Consider the following 13,516-nt stretch of genomic DNA (forward strand, 5'->3'; position numbering starts at 1 on the left):
AACCAGCTGCCAAAAAGCTCATTTTTAGTTTCATCTGACCATAGAAGCCAGTCCTGTTTGAAGTTCCAATCATGTGAATATGCTGGAGTTTGTTTTTGGGTGAGCTAGGAGGATTTTTTCTTGAAACCCTCTGGAGCAACATGTGGCGATGTAGGGGCTGTTTGATCATTTTATTTTAGGCTTTCTGACCCCAAGACTTAACAATACTCTGCAATTCTCCAGCTGTGATCATTGGAGAGTCTTTGGCCACTCAAACTCTCCTCCTTATCGTGCATTAGGATGATATAAACACACGTCCTCTTCTAGGCAGATTTGTTACATCTTTAGTTGATTGGAACTTCTTAATTATTGCATTGATGGTGGGAACGGGGATTTACAATGCTTTTCTTACAGCCACTTTCTATTTTGTGAAGCTCAACAAACTTGTTCTCCACATCAGAACTACATTCTTTGATTTTACTTATTGTGAAGGATGATTATGGGAATTTGGCTTTTGTGTTCCTCATATTTATTATCCTGTGGAACAGAAAGTCATGACTGGGCAATTTGTATACTCCTAGCCACCCTGGTGTGCCAAAAAAATGATAATATTAATGGGAATATACTGTAGAGATATTTTACTTAGACAAATTTTTAGGGGTGCCAATAATTGTGGCCAATGTGAACTAGAGAAAAACATTTCATTTCATAATGAGATACCCCCCCCCCCATTTTCCATCGTTTTACTTCAATAAAAGGTTACAATTTTGTGAAGGAGAGGGCTGAATATATTCTTCTCTCCAATAAAGACAGGAATCTCTGTGTGTCTGTCTGTCAAGAACAGTTCATCCAATCGACTTCATCCAATCACAGTATGTGATTTCCTAAAAAAATTAGCAGATTTCCTTTCAGACCTATTGGTTAATTTTGATAAAGCATTAATTGTTGGAGATTTTATCATTCATGTTGAAAATACAAACGATGCGTTAGGACTTGCGTTTACTGACCTAATAAACTCTTTCGGAGTCAAGCAAAACGTCTCCAGACCCACTCATCATTTTAATCATACGCTACATTTAATTATATCACATGGACTTGATCTTACTGATGTAGATATCGTACTCCAAAGCGATTTCTTTACTGATAAAATAAATAACATCAAATAAAAAACTCCAGTGCTTTACAACTATAGAACAGGAAGAATTAAATAAACTTATCACCGCATCTAGACCAACAACATGCCTATTAGATCCTGTACCCACTAAATTACTAAAAGAGTTGTTACCTGTAGCAGAAGTACCGCTTCTTAATATTGTTAACTCTTCGTTATCTTTAGGTCACGTCCCAAAATCATTCAAACTGGCGGTTATCGAGCCTCTTATTAAGAAATCACAGCTAGACCCTAGTGAACTGGCAAATTACAAACCTATTTCGAATCTTCCATTTATGTCTAAAATTTTAGAAAAAGTTGTGTCTGCTCAATTGTGCTCCTTCTTGCAAAAAATGATCTCTTTGAAGAATTTCAGGCCCCATCATAGCACAGAAACTGCACTTGTAAAAATCACAAATGACTTGCTTCTTGCGTCAGATCAAGGCTGCGTCTCATTGCTAGTTTTACTTGATTTTAGTGCTGCGTTCGACACTATAGATCATGACATACTCATAGATCGATTACAAAGCTATACAGGTATTCAAGGGCAGGCTTTAAAATGGTTCAGATTATACCTGTCCGATTGCTACCACTTTGTTTATTTAACCCCCTGGGGCCTGAGGTGTTTTGGGGCCCTGAAGAAGTTTTGACATGCCCTGACATTTGTGCTTTTTTCAGTATCTTAAAAACATATGAATGGTTAAAGTCAGATTACATTGTAATCAGCACATATTGGGCTACAATAATATGCAAGCAACATTAATGTGCATGTTTGTGTTTTTGAGAAAACTATGTTTATGCGTGGTTATTGAAAATCTAAAGTTTTGAAGTCACTGAAATAAGGCCATGAAGCACATACAGGACATTTCTTTACAACACTTTAGATAATTGGATGTCGTAGGCTAGAATTTTTTCAACCAAATGATGTGAAAATCATCTCGTTCACTCGTTCAGAGAAAACAATATATTGATTTAAATTTTATAAAACATGTTTTGTGATCGAAAGGGATTATTCATAGGTGTGGCAATGGCCCATGAATATTTAGCAATTCACACCTGAAAGACAAAAGGGCCCTCCCTAATGGCCCCATCAATGTCTGACTTGACTATAGCAGGTAAGGAAACAATGTGAAAAGATTCAGAGAAAGGAGTTTTAGATTATTTTTATTTTATTTACTATCACTGTATAAACAAAACATACATAATGAAGGTCAAAGACACATTATTGAGCTCCCTCATCTAACCACACAGATGTGCACAGACTTTGTGGCATTTCTGGAAACTTCTTCTGAATTCTGTTCAACAAATGAAACAAATCTTACCTGCTATTTTGTGTGCCCTTAAAAAAATACAAAAAAAGTCAAAAACTTGTTTTACACTAGAATATCAGTGTAGTTGAACATCTCAAGTTTCTAGTGCTCTGAGAGGAAAACAGTTTGAAGGGACTCAAGGGAAAGAGGGCAGGATTCATCTTTTGAGCAGGTTTGAGATCACTACAAAAACAAAACAAACCAAAAATCATATCAGGATCATCTGTCAGAATACAGTCTATACTCTAGAATTTGTACTAATGTAAAAAAAAAGGACATGTAGTATCTAAGAAACTAATAATTATCGTTTAGCACTATATTACTAATAAACGTGATGTAAACACACATTCAGTGTAAGCACTCATATTACTTTTACACTGTTATACAATAAAATAAATAAATAAAGTATGATTCTACATTCATAAAGATATCGTCATAAATGCATCTCACAGTCATAATCACATCGTCTTTCTAGAACATTATAAATATCCTGCCATTGTAAGAGATGCAATGCAATCAAACGTACTTCATAATGTTTCATTTGATAAAGTCAGGAATTTTAATTTGGAATAAGTCTAACTAGTAAAATGTGTACATGTTTTGTCAAAGTAAATAACAGCGAAAGCTAGTAGGAAAATGAAAGTAAGACTTACTCATGTAAATGTCTCCTCCTGCTGGGTTTGCGTCGCATCGCGTCCTTCTTAGGATTGAGGTACATATAAGTCTTATTCCTCACAGCATGTCTTCATTCAGTAACAAACTGTAACCAAGATGAACTTGAAGTCATGTTGCTTTGTTGCGGTGATGTGGGAGTTTCCTCGTGTACAGATAATCCGGTCCTTGCCTTGCTAGTAGCACATGGCTAATTTGCATGGCAAAAGATTTCGCGATAGTGGGCGCGGTCACATTAGAGATAATTAGTTGGAACTGGATAGACTAGACATCTCCTTGGTTTCATATAGATTAATTTATCACAGATTATTTGTTTTTGATAAAACTTACTTTGTTTAAAAGCATAAATCTCAAGCTTTCAGTAGATACCACGTTTATGTTTGTGTGCTAAATATTCACCGTGTTTGAATGATATAAGTGACGCATTTCTAAAAGCAGTTCACGGAGACAGAGAAAACAGAAATCACCCTGTTTGTTTTCTTTATTCTAAATAAAAAAACACAACTTTCTGCTGTTCTTTTGAGTGTGCCCAAATAAAAGTACACGCTTTACAGTTTCCATTGATGTATATCTCTAATGTGTATGACTTAAACCGACAGAGCATTTTTAGTGTCTTTTGCGCTGATCTTAAAAAAAGTAGGTTGGTCACGCCGGCGTGACCGTCGGCCCCAGGGGGTTAAACGGGGAGTCGTCGCAATCATCACCAGTAAAGTATGGAGTGCCACAAGGATCTGTCCTAGGTCCTCTGCTATTTTCAATTTACATGTTACCCCTTGGTAATATTATTAGGAAATATGGGATTAGTTTCCATTGGTATGCTGATGATACTCAACTATATATTTCAACACGACCAGATGAAACTTCTAACTTAGCAAAGTTAACAGAGTGTGTTAAAAATGTAAAAAAAATAGATAACCAATAATTTTCTAAAATTAAATTCAGATTAGACCGAGATATTACTTATTGGACCAAAAAACTGTACACAGAATCTCTTAAATTGCAATTTGCAACTAGACGAATGTACTGTTATTTCATCTACAGTCAAAAATCTGGGTCTGGGTCATGAATTAGACAGCAACCTGTCTTTTGAAAATCATCGCTGCGTCCGAAATCGCATACTTCCCTACTATATAGAACGCGAAAAACAGTATGTGAGGCGAGTAGTATGTCCAAATTCATAGTATTCGAAATACAGTAGGCGTGAAGTACCCGGATGACCTACTGCTTCCGCCCGAATTCTGCAGTACGCATCCGATGAACACTTCAGGCTCCAGGAGAGGAGTCGTTATTTGAAAAAAAAAATGGCGTAAAGTGGTAATATATTCATACTATATAGAACATACTGTTTTAACGGTCATGAAGTACGTTTGAATTTAAATGTGGTACCTACTGAAGCAGTATGCGATTTCGGATGCAGCACATATTTCTCATGTTAAAAAACAGCTTTCTTCCATCTTAGAAACATTGCCAAGCTACAGAACAGTTACCTGTTTCTGATGCAGAAAGGTTAGTTCATGTATACATGGCGTCTAGACTGGACTATTGTAATGCACTACTGTCCTGCATCTTCAATTAACAAGTTACAGGTAGTCCAAAATGCAGCTGCTAGAGTCCTTACCAGGTCAAGAAAATATGATCATATTACCCCAATTTTACCGTCTCTACACTGGCTACCTATTAGGTTCCGTATCACTTACAAAATATTACTTCTTACCTGTAAGGGCCTTAAAGGTCGCAAAAATCTGGACTTTTGGTAGTACCTAGGAGATCAAAGTCCACTAAAGGAGGGAGAGCCTTTTCACATTTGGCTCGCAAACTCTGGATTAGCCTCCCTGATAGCGTTTGGGGTTCAGACACACTCTCTATGTTTAAATCTAGATTAAAGACTCATCTCTTCAGCCAAGCATTCACATAATGTATTTCATAACCTTGTACTTCAGTTACATCTGATCAAATGCACATCAACATTCTTCAGCTTGGGTTAAAAACATAATTTTTAGCAGCTACGCTAATTATTTCTCTATTTGTTTCTCTGTTTCTGCCACAGGATTTCCATCCCGTAGTAACTAGGAATTACACAAGATTCAGCCTGGATTCAGAATACTCGAGAAGAGATGATGCCAACCCCTTAGAACCCCTGGCATCATCAGGGGTCCCTCTCTGATGATGGAGTTTAGGCCTCAGGCCTCCTTGAGACAGACAGAACTCAAGTCTGTTAAGCCCCTACAGACATCACCTGTGCTTTATAATTCCCCACAGGCAGCTCCTGTGATTGAGTATTCCCCACAGGGAGCTCCCATGCCTAGATTATTCACTGGGAGTATCTATTCCCGCCTTTTCTGCAAGGACCTTTCATGTCCAGAAACAGCGATCACAGCGTTCATCTCTGTTTCAGGAGCATCGGGGTTATAAGCCTCAAGCCTTCTTGAGCCAAAGAAAACCCAACCTTGTTAAGCTCCCACAGACATCACCAGTGCTTGAGTTTTCCCCACAGGTAGCTTCTGTGATTGAGTGCTCCCCACAAGGAGCTCCTGTGCCCAGATTGTTCACTGTGGGATTATCTATACCAGCCTTTTCCACCCAGAATTTTCTTGTCCAGAAATGGCGATCACAGCATTCATTTCTGTTTCAGGAGCACAGGGTCTATAAGGCCGAAGCCTCCTTGAGACAGAAAACCTGAGCCTGTTCCTTCTCAGAGATCACCTGTGGCTGAGGGTTCCCCACAGGAGTATTCCTCAGAGGGAGCACCTATGCTTAAGTGTTTTGCTCTGGGAACACCAGCTGAGACCCCACAGGAAGAACATGTGCTTGAGGATTTCCCAGAGGAAGGGCCATTGCTTAAGTTGCCCAAATTGTTCACCCTGGGAATGTCTATACCCGTCTTATCCACAAAGACGTATAAGCTGCATAAGCATCAAGCATCCTTGACGCACAGAACATGTTTGCATGTCATTACTGCAGAGAAATCACTTATGCCAGAAAGTTGTTCACTTGACGAAGCAAGGGTAGATGCATCTAATAGGGCTGCCAAGTCCCCAGAAGAAGCACCCATGCCTGACTGTTCTCCATGGGAAGCCACCATGCCTAAGTGTTCCTCAGAGGAAAAACCCATGCTTGTGTGTTCTCCAGAGGAAGAACCCAAGCTTGTGTGTTGCCCAGAAGACGAACCCATGTTTGTGTGTTCCTCAGAGGATGAATCCAGGCTTTTGGTGTTCCTCAGAGGTAGAACCCATGCTTGTGTGTTCCCCAAAGGGCGAACCTGAGCAGAGGCCTCAAAAAAGGAGAGAAAATGGAAACCAAAGGCAGCAAGTAAGACCTTGCTCATTTTCTAGATCCCTGCTGCAAAATGCTGACCAAATGAGGAGATCACATTGGAACCCTTACCCAAGAGCCTGTCTATGGTCCCAGCCCAGATTTTCGAGACAGCAAAGCCCTCATGCCCCTCAAATAGGACCATGGCATCCAGGCAAAAGAGCTCAGGGGTCTTACCCAAGTGCCCAATCGTGGTTCCAGCCCCATTTGCGGAGGCAGCCGAATGCATATGCCCCTCACTCACAACCATTCCATCCGGGGCAAAGAACTCAGAGATGTCAACCAAGAGCACATCCATGGTTCCAGCCCTATTTGTGGAGGCAGCTGAACCCTCATGCCCCTTGACCACAACCATGGTGTCCAGGTCAAAGAGCTCAGAGGGTTCACCCAAAAATGCATCCATGGTTCCGCCCCCCTTTGTCGAGACAGCAGAATGCTCAAGCCCCACAAGCCATGCCATCCAGGGCAAAGAGCTCAGAGGCCTCACCCAGGGGCACATCCACCATTCCATCCCAGATTGTGGAGGCAGCAGAACCCCCATGCTCCTCTACCACAACTGTCAAATCTGGGGAAAGGAGCTCAGAGGCCTCACCCAAGAGCACATCCACCGTTCCATCCCAAATTGTGGAGGCAGCAGAATCCTCATGTCCCTCGACAACAACCATCGCACCTGGGGCAAAAAGCTCAAAGGCCTCACCCAAGAGCACATCCACCGTTCCATCTCAGATTGTGGAGGCAGCAGAACCCTCATGCCCCTCGACCTCAACCATCTCATCTGGGGCAAAGAGCTCAGAGGCCTCACCCAAGAGCGCATCCATGGTTCCGACCCCCTTTGTCGAGACAGCAGAACGCTCAAGCCCCACAATCACGACCATGGCATCCAGGGCAAAGAGCTCAGAGGCGTCACCCAGGGGCACATTCACCATTCCATCCCAGATTGCGGAAGCAGCAGAACCCCCATGCTCCTCTACCACAACCGTCAAATCTGGGGAAAAGAGCTCAGAGGCCTCACCCAAGAGCACATCCACCGTTCCATCCCAAATTGTGGAGGCAGCAGAATCCTCATGTCCCTCGACCACAACCATCGCACCTGGGGCAAAAAGCTCAAAGGCCTCACCCAAGAGCACATCCACCGTTCCATCTCAGATTGTGGAGGCAGCAGAACCCTCATGCCCCTCGACCTTCAACCATCTCATCTGGGACAAAGAGCTCAGAGGCCTCACCCAAGAGCGCATCCATGGTTCCGACCCCCTTTGTCGAGACAGCAGAATGCTTATGTCCCTCAATCACGACCATGGCATCAAGGGCAAAGAGCTCAGAGGCCTCACCCAGGGGCACATCCACCATTCCATCCCAGATTGTGAAGGCAGCAGAAACCCCATGCTCCTCTACCACAACCGTCAAATCTGGGGAAAAGAGCTTAGAGGCCTCACCCAAGAGCACATCCACCGTTCCATCCCAAATTGTGGAGGCAGCAGAATCCTCATGTCCCTCGACCACAACCATCGCACCTGGGGCAAAAAGCTCAAAGGCCTCACCCAAGAGCACATCCACCGTTCCATCTCAGATTGTGGAGGCAGCAGAACCCTCATGCCCCTCAACCTCAACCATCTCATCTGGGGCAAAGAGCTCAGAGGCCTCACCAAAGAGCGCATCCATGGTTCCGACCCCCTTTGTCGAGACAGCAGAATGCTTATGTCCCTCAATCACGACCATGGCATCCAGGGCAAAGAGCTCAGAGGCCTCACCCAGGGGCACATCCATCATTCCATCCCAGATTGTGGAGGCAGCAGAACCCCCATGCTTCTCTACCACAACCGTCAAATCTGGGGAAAAGAGCTCAGAGGCCTCACCCAAGAGCACATCCACCGTTCCATCCCAAATTGTGGAGGCAGCAGAATCCTCATGTCCCTCGACCACAACCATCGCACCTGGGGCAAAAAGTTCAAAGGCCTCACCCAAGAGCACATCCACCGTTCCATCTCAGATTGTGGAGGCAGCAGAACCCTCATGCCCCTCAACCTCAACCATCTCATGTCTCAAATCTCAAAGAGCTCAGAGGCCTCACCCAAGAGCGCATCCATGGTTCCGACCCCCATTTGTCGAGACAGCAGAATGCAGACATTAAAGGGGACATTAAAAATTTCTGATGGGAGCTGTTGACATTCAGAAGTACAGGTGAACTGAAGAAGCTCATTAAATAACTTCATATGCATTTTTTCACAATATATTGTGAAATATTGTGTGTTATATAGTAAAACACTAATATTGTGAAATATTATTACAGTTGTAAATAACAGCCCTCCATGTGAATATATTGTAAAATGGAACTCAGTGTCACATGATCCTTCAGAAATCATTCTAATATGCTGATTTGCTACTCAGGAAATATTTCTGATTATAAGCAATATTGAAAACTGTTGTGCTGTTTCAGTTTTTTTTTTTTTTTTGTGGCCCCTACAAAAATGATTACAGACTCAGGAACTAGACCTTTTTGTATTTTACTACTAAACTTTGGAATAGGCTTCCTGATAATGCTTGGTGCTCAGACACACATCTTTTAGCCAAGAATTCGCACAACACACCTCATATCTTCCAATTAAATGTGATGAAATATTAATAAGATGAACAGCAGCTATGCTAAACTTTCTCCTTTTGCTTTCCTGTTGCTATATAAGGAAGCCCAACCCAAGTTCCAGTTTGGATCCAGCCTCACTGGAGACTTCAGATGATGGCAACTACAGCTAGATATACAAAAGGGCCAAATATGATCCTTATATTGTAATCACTGCCTTTAAGGGTAAGTTCACAGATTTTCAATCTGCTTTGTATTGTTACAATGTCTGTAAAATTGTTAAATGAACAATATTTACTCTTTCTTCAAGTTACGTGCACCTAAATAACTAAGCTACTAGTATTGTTATAACAAAAAGTGGTCTGAAAATCTGCAAACTAACCCTTTAATAATGTTGAAGGATTATTATGAAGCATAGCATTGTTTTTATGTTTGACTGAGCTTATACTGTTTTAACCTCATACTGTTTATACCTTATACTGGGATAATTTTTGAGGTGTTGCCTTGAATCACAGCCACATTTATGTTCTGTAAAGCTGCTTTAAAATGATAAATATTGTGAAAAGCAATATACATGTATAACAATTAACCAGGGTTATTGTAGTAAAACTTTGGTTGATTTTGTTTTTACTATGGATTTGCTGCAAATGCTGTGGTAACAGAATGCTCCTCATTTTTAAGCCACTTTGGATAAAAGCATCTAACAAATATATTTGTATATTTAATATTATAATAAAAAACAATACATTAACAATACAGTAAAAAGCATCTTCTGATAAAAAAAAAAAAAATTCTGATAAAAAATTTGCCTTCCTAATATGAGGTGATAATTGACTCCTTAAAGTGATTTACAGTGGCATTTTCTTATTACCTTTTTTTTTTTCAATTTTTATTAAAAGTATGTGATTATCTGTCAAATTAAAAAAATAATATTTATCATATTTTATTTTTCAAATTTCTAATTTAAACAATATAATAAATAGCAGAATAAGACAAATAAGCCTCTAGGCAAATTCATTTGTTGACCCCAATGAATTAAGTAATTACAGACTGATCTCAAATCTCCGTTTTCTTTCAAAGAAACTAGAAAAAGTAGTATCATCACAACTATGTTCCTTCTTAGAGAAAAATGCTATCTGTGAGGATTTCTCTCATTAGAGTTACAAATGACCTGCTCTTTTCATCTTAAATACTGTAAAGCTGCTTTGACACAAAAAAAGCACTATATAAATACTAGCAACTTGACTTAACTAGTGGCTATCCTGAGTGAAGACAGTGAGAAATCCACTTGACACTGAAGTGAAGTTTGGCAAAAATTTTATTATATATATTTTGTGGACAGGTGATTCAGCTGATTGTAGCCAAAAGAATATGGCAATAAATACATTACGCAAATCAATTCTGTACAACCCAATTCAAGTCAGTGGAGCTGTTAGTTGTCCTTTCCATCCACGTATCGTAATAATGTCCCTGATGTTGTCTGTATGCTATAAATAGACACAAAAGATCACATTTTAGACATCAGATCTTGTCCTCACAATTACAACTCAAATACATTCAAGCCCGAAATTATTCATACCCCTGGCAAATTCTGACTTAAAGTTACTTTTATTCAACCAGCAAGTTTTTTTTTTTTTTTTTTACTGGAAAAACACAGGCTTCTCCCAAAAGATAATAAGACAATGTACAAGAGGCATTATTGTGGAAAAAATATTTCTTAGCTTTTATTTACATTTGAACAAAAAGTGGCATGTCCAAAATTATTCATACCCTTTGCAAACTGTCACAGTCTATGGGAAAATCCAAAGTTCTATACCATTCCAAATAGTCCAAGCTTTTCTAAAGCATCCTAATTACCCTGATTCATTGGGAACAGCTTTTTTAATCAACTCGAGTGAAAAACAGGAGCTCTCTGCTGTTGGTTTGTGGACAGTCATGGCTAAGACAAAGGAGCTCACTGAGGACCTGTGGCTGTGCACAAGTCAGAAAAGGGCTGTAAGAACATATCTTAAAATGCAAATAAAAGATGAGTAATATTTTTTTCCAGAATGATGCCTCTTGTACATCATCTTATTTTCTTTTGGGAGACGTCTGTGCCATTTCTAATAAAAAAAAATCTTGCTGGTTGAATAAAAGTAACTTTAAGTCAGGGGTATGAATAATTTGGGGCTTGACTTATTTATTGATATAGCAGTCTTACCATTCTACTAACTCTGCTCCAATTATATCGTGAATGTGATACTTCATCTGGAATTTGACCTGTGCAGTTGTGCGGCGTCCCTCCAATTCAGTCTTGAGGATTTCACCGTATTTGGCTTTCCTAACCATGCCGAGAACAGCTTTGCGTCCTGTTAGAAATAAAGACTGGATGTTAAACAGGAGCAAATGATAACCCACTGAATGCGAGTCTTGTAGTCAACACCTACCCTTAATGAAATACTTAATGAATTTGCCAGAGTTTGGGATTGAAAGCCACCAGCTGCCTGCATCCCTCACTGTAAGGACGCCTGATTTCACCAGCTGCCTGCATGTCCAAAAGCATCTTAGTACCAAAGACAATCAACATAAAACATACAAAAATTTCTGTTCTGGTTCTTACGTTATCTCGGCGTCTGTAAAGAGCAACTCTTTGAGCATTTTTTCTTTGTTGAAACTCAAATCGGAGCAGCTGGGAATTAGTTTGCCCAGAAACTTCTCTACAGTTCCCAGAGTTTCTCTTCCAGCTTCCCCTTGCAAGACTTTGGCTCTGTAGTCTTCAGCAAACACCAAAGCGAAGGCCTCAGAGTCGAACCCCAGCTGGAACATCAACAGCTCGCCTTTTTCCCTCAACTCATTCTGACGAGGAAAAGCAGCGACCAGAGCTTCTGAATGTGCTAAGGTCATTATGAAATGATCCACGCTCTTAAACAAGAGGTGCTTCACGATACCACTGAAGAAAATGTTTTGCCTAAATGGTTCCATAAAGGACCTCTGAAGAACATCTGAAGAACCTTTCTGTTTCTTAATAGGTTCTTTGTGGCCAAAGAAGGTTCTTCAGATTATAAAAAGGTAAGAAAGAGATGGTTCTTTAAAGATGCTTTGACTGAATGGTTATTTGTGGAACCAAAAATGGTTCTTTTATGGCATCGCTGTGAAGAACCCTTTAAAGCACCTTTATTTTTAAGAGTGTAGTAGCACTCTTGGCCAAGATGAATCCTTTTTTTAATAGGTAAAACAATCTGGATCTTACCACCTGCTTGTCCACTGCAGTTTTGTCATTGTGTAAACTGTAGAGCTGGTGTTTTAAGACCACTGGTGGGAGACTGTCATTGAAGAGCTTGCGTGAAAACAGTGACATTAGGTACTGCAAGCTTGACTGAATATCAGCTGCTCCATCTGCTGAACAAACAGCTTGGTTATACTCTGATGGGACTCCATCATTTGTGTAGTAATATATAAATATGTTTACATGCTTTATAGTCCTTGCAAATCTATTAAAGCCACTTCTGACATATAGACTCGTTCGTACATTTGTACTGAATCAGTGTGGGTTTATGTTAAATTAATATTGTATTTTTGTTGAAATTTTCCGAGACGAAACAATATTGGAGTGATACAGTGTACAAAATTAGAGAACAATAATGTGAAAAATTGGATGCATTGATATCTATATCTTATTTTTAGAAGGACTTTTATGATTTAATGACTTAAATGGTACGTCTTCTTCATACTATGTTTTCATAAAATTAGAAAAAAACGTCATGTTGTATTAGTCTAATACTTTCATGTTAAGTGTTCGTTTTTGTTTATTGTTTTAAACGCAACATGAGGGCAAATTATAGATACGAAAAAAAGTCTTACCTTGACTCTCTCCTGTAACACTGTCCGTTGCACATCTGCGTTTTTTCGTTAAACAGAAGGTGTCTGCTATCAGGGCTCTTTTTCTGTTCATTTCTTAGTGATTGTAAGGACTGCCACTACTTCATTGAACTGTTTTTCTCCTGTAGCTAGCTTTTATGCTAGCTAAGAATAGCGCAGAGATGTTTTTAATACTTTTCTGCTTAAGTGACACAAAAATAGTGTTTGCTTTCCAAAATGTATTTTTTTTAATAATTTCTTCTCTTGTAACTCGAGTTTAAATACTTGTTTACAGTTCATTAACTACACAACAGCTGACTGCGACTCTTCTTCTTCGATGCTTTCAGGAAGAATTAAACCCATCTGGTGCTCTCTGGCGGTCTGTATTAAAACAACATGCACGCAATACGTGCGTACTGCGTACAATACATTTTACAGACAAGAACACATTCAGTTGAATTCAGAAGTTGATCTGAATAAGACATTTGACATTAAAGACGTTTACAAATAGTCCACAATAGAAAATAATAGTTAGCCTAAATTTATAAAAATGACACTGTTCAAAAGTTTACAAATACTGATTCTTTTGTTTTTTAATTATTGGTTGTTGTTCCGTTTGTCCTGAACAGTTAATCTGCCCACTGTTCTTCAGAAAAATCTTTCAGTACCCACAATTTTTTA

At 39.7% G+C, this 13,516-nt stretch overlaps 1 protein-coding gene across 1 annotated transcript; it reads right to left on the reverse strand.

Moving 5' to 3' along the window:
* Positions 1 to 10,298: 10,298 nt before the first annotated feature.
* LOC141325456 (inactive serine/threonine-protein kinase 19-like) lies at positions 10,299 to 13,162 on the reverse strand. The gene is made up of 6 exons (XM_073834148.1): positions 12,839 to 13,162; positions 12,228 to 12,373; positions 11,598 to 11,833; positions 11,425 to 11,522; positions 11,199 to 11,346; positions 10,299 to 10,485 (listed from the first exon to the last, which is right to left on the reverse strand). Exons 1-6 carry the CDS (start codon positions 12,927 to 12,929, stop codon positions 10,431 to 10,433), a joined length of 774 nt encoding a protein of 257 aa, XP_073690249.1. The 5' UTR covers positions 12,930 to 13,162; the 3' UTR covers positions 10,299 to 10,430.
* Positions 13,163 to 13,516: the final 354 nt, after the last annotated feature.

The sequence above is a fragment of the Garra rufa genome, chromosome 1 (assembly GCF_049309525.1).
Source record: "Garra rufa chromosome 1, GarRuf1.0, whole genome shotgun sequence".
Classification (NCBI taxonomy): Eukaryota; Metazoa; Chordata; class Actinopteri; order Cypriniformes; family Cyprinidae; genus Garra; species Garra rufa.

Excerpts from the sequence above, each read along its gene's own strand:
- LOC141325456 (XM_073834148.1), bottom strand. The coding sequence starts at position 12,929 with ATGAACAGAAAAAGAGCCCTGATAGCAGACACCTTCTGTTTAACGAAA. Across the intron at positions 11,834-12,227 it reads CTGCAGTGGACAAGCAGGTG|AATGAGTTGAGGGAAAAAGG; the intron begins GTAAGATCCAGA and ends TTTCCTCGTCAG. Across the intron at positions 11,523-11,597 it reads TTTACAGACGCCGAGATAAC|GCAGCTGGTGAAATCAGGCG; the intron begins GTAAGAACCAGA and ends TTGGACATGCAG.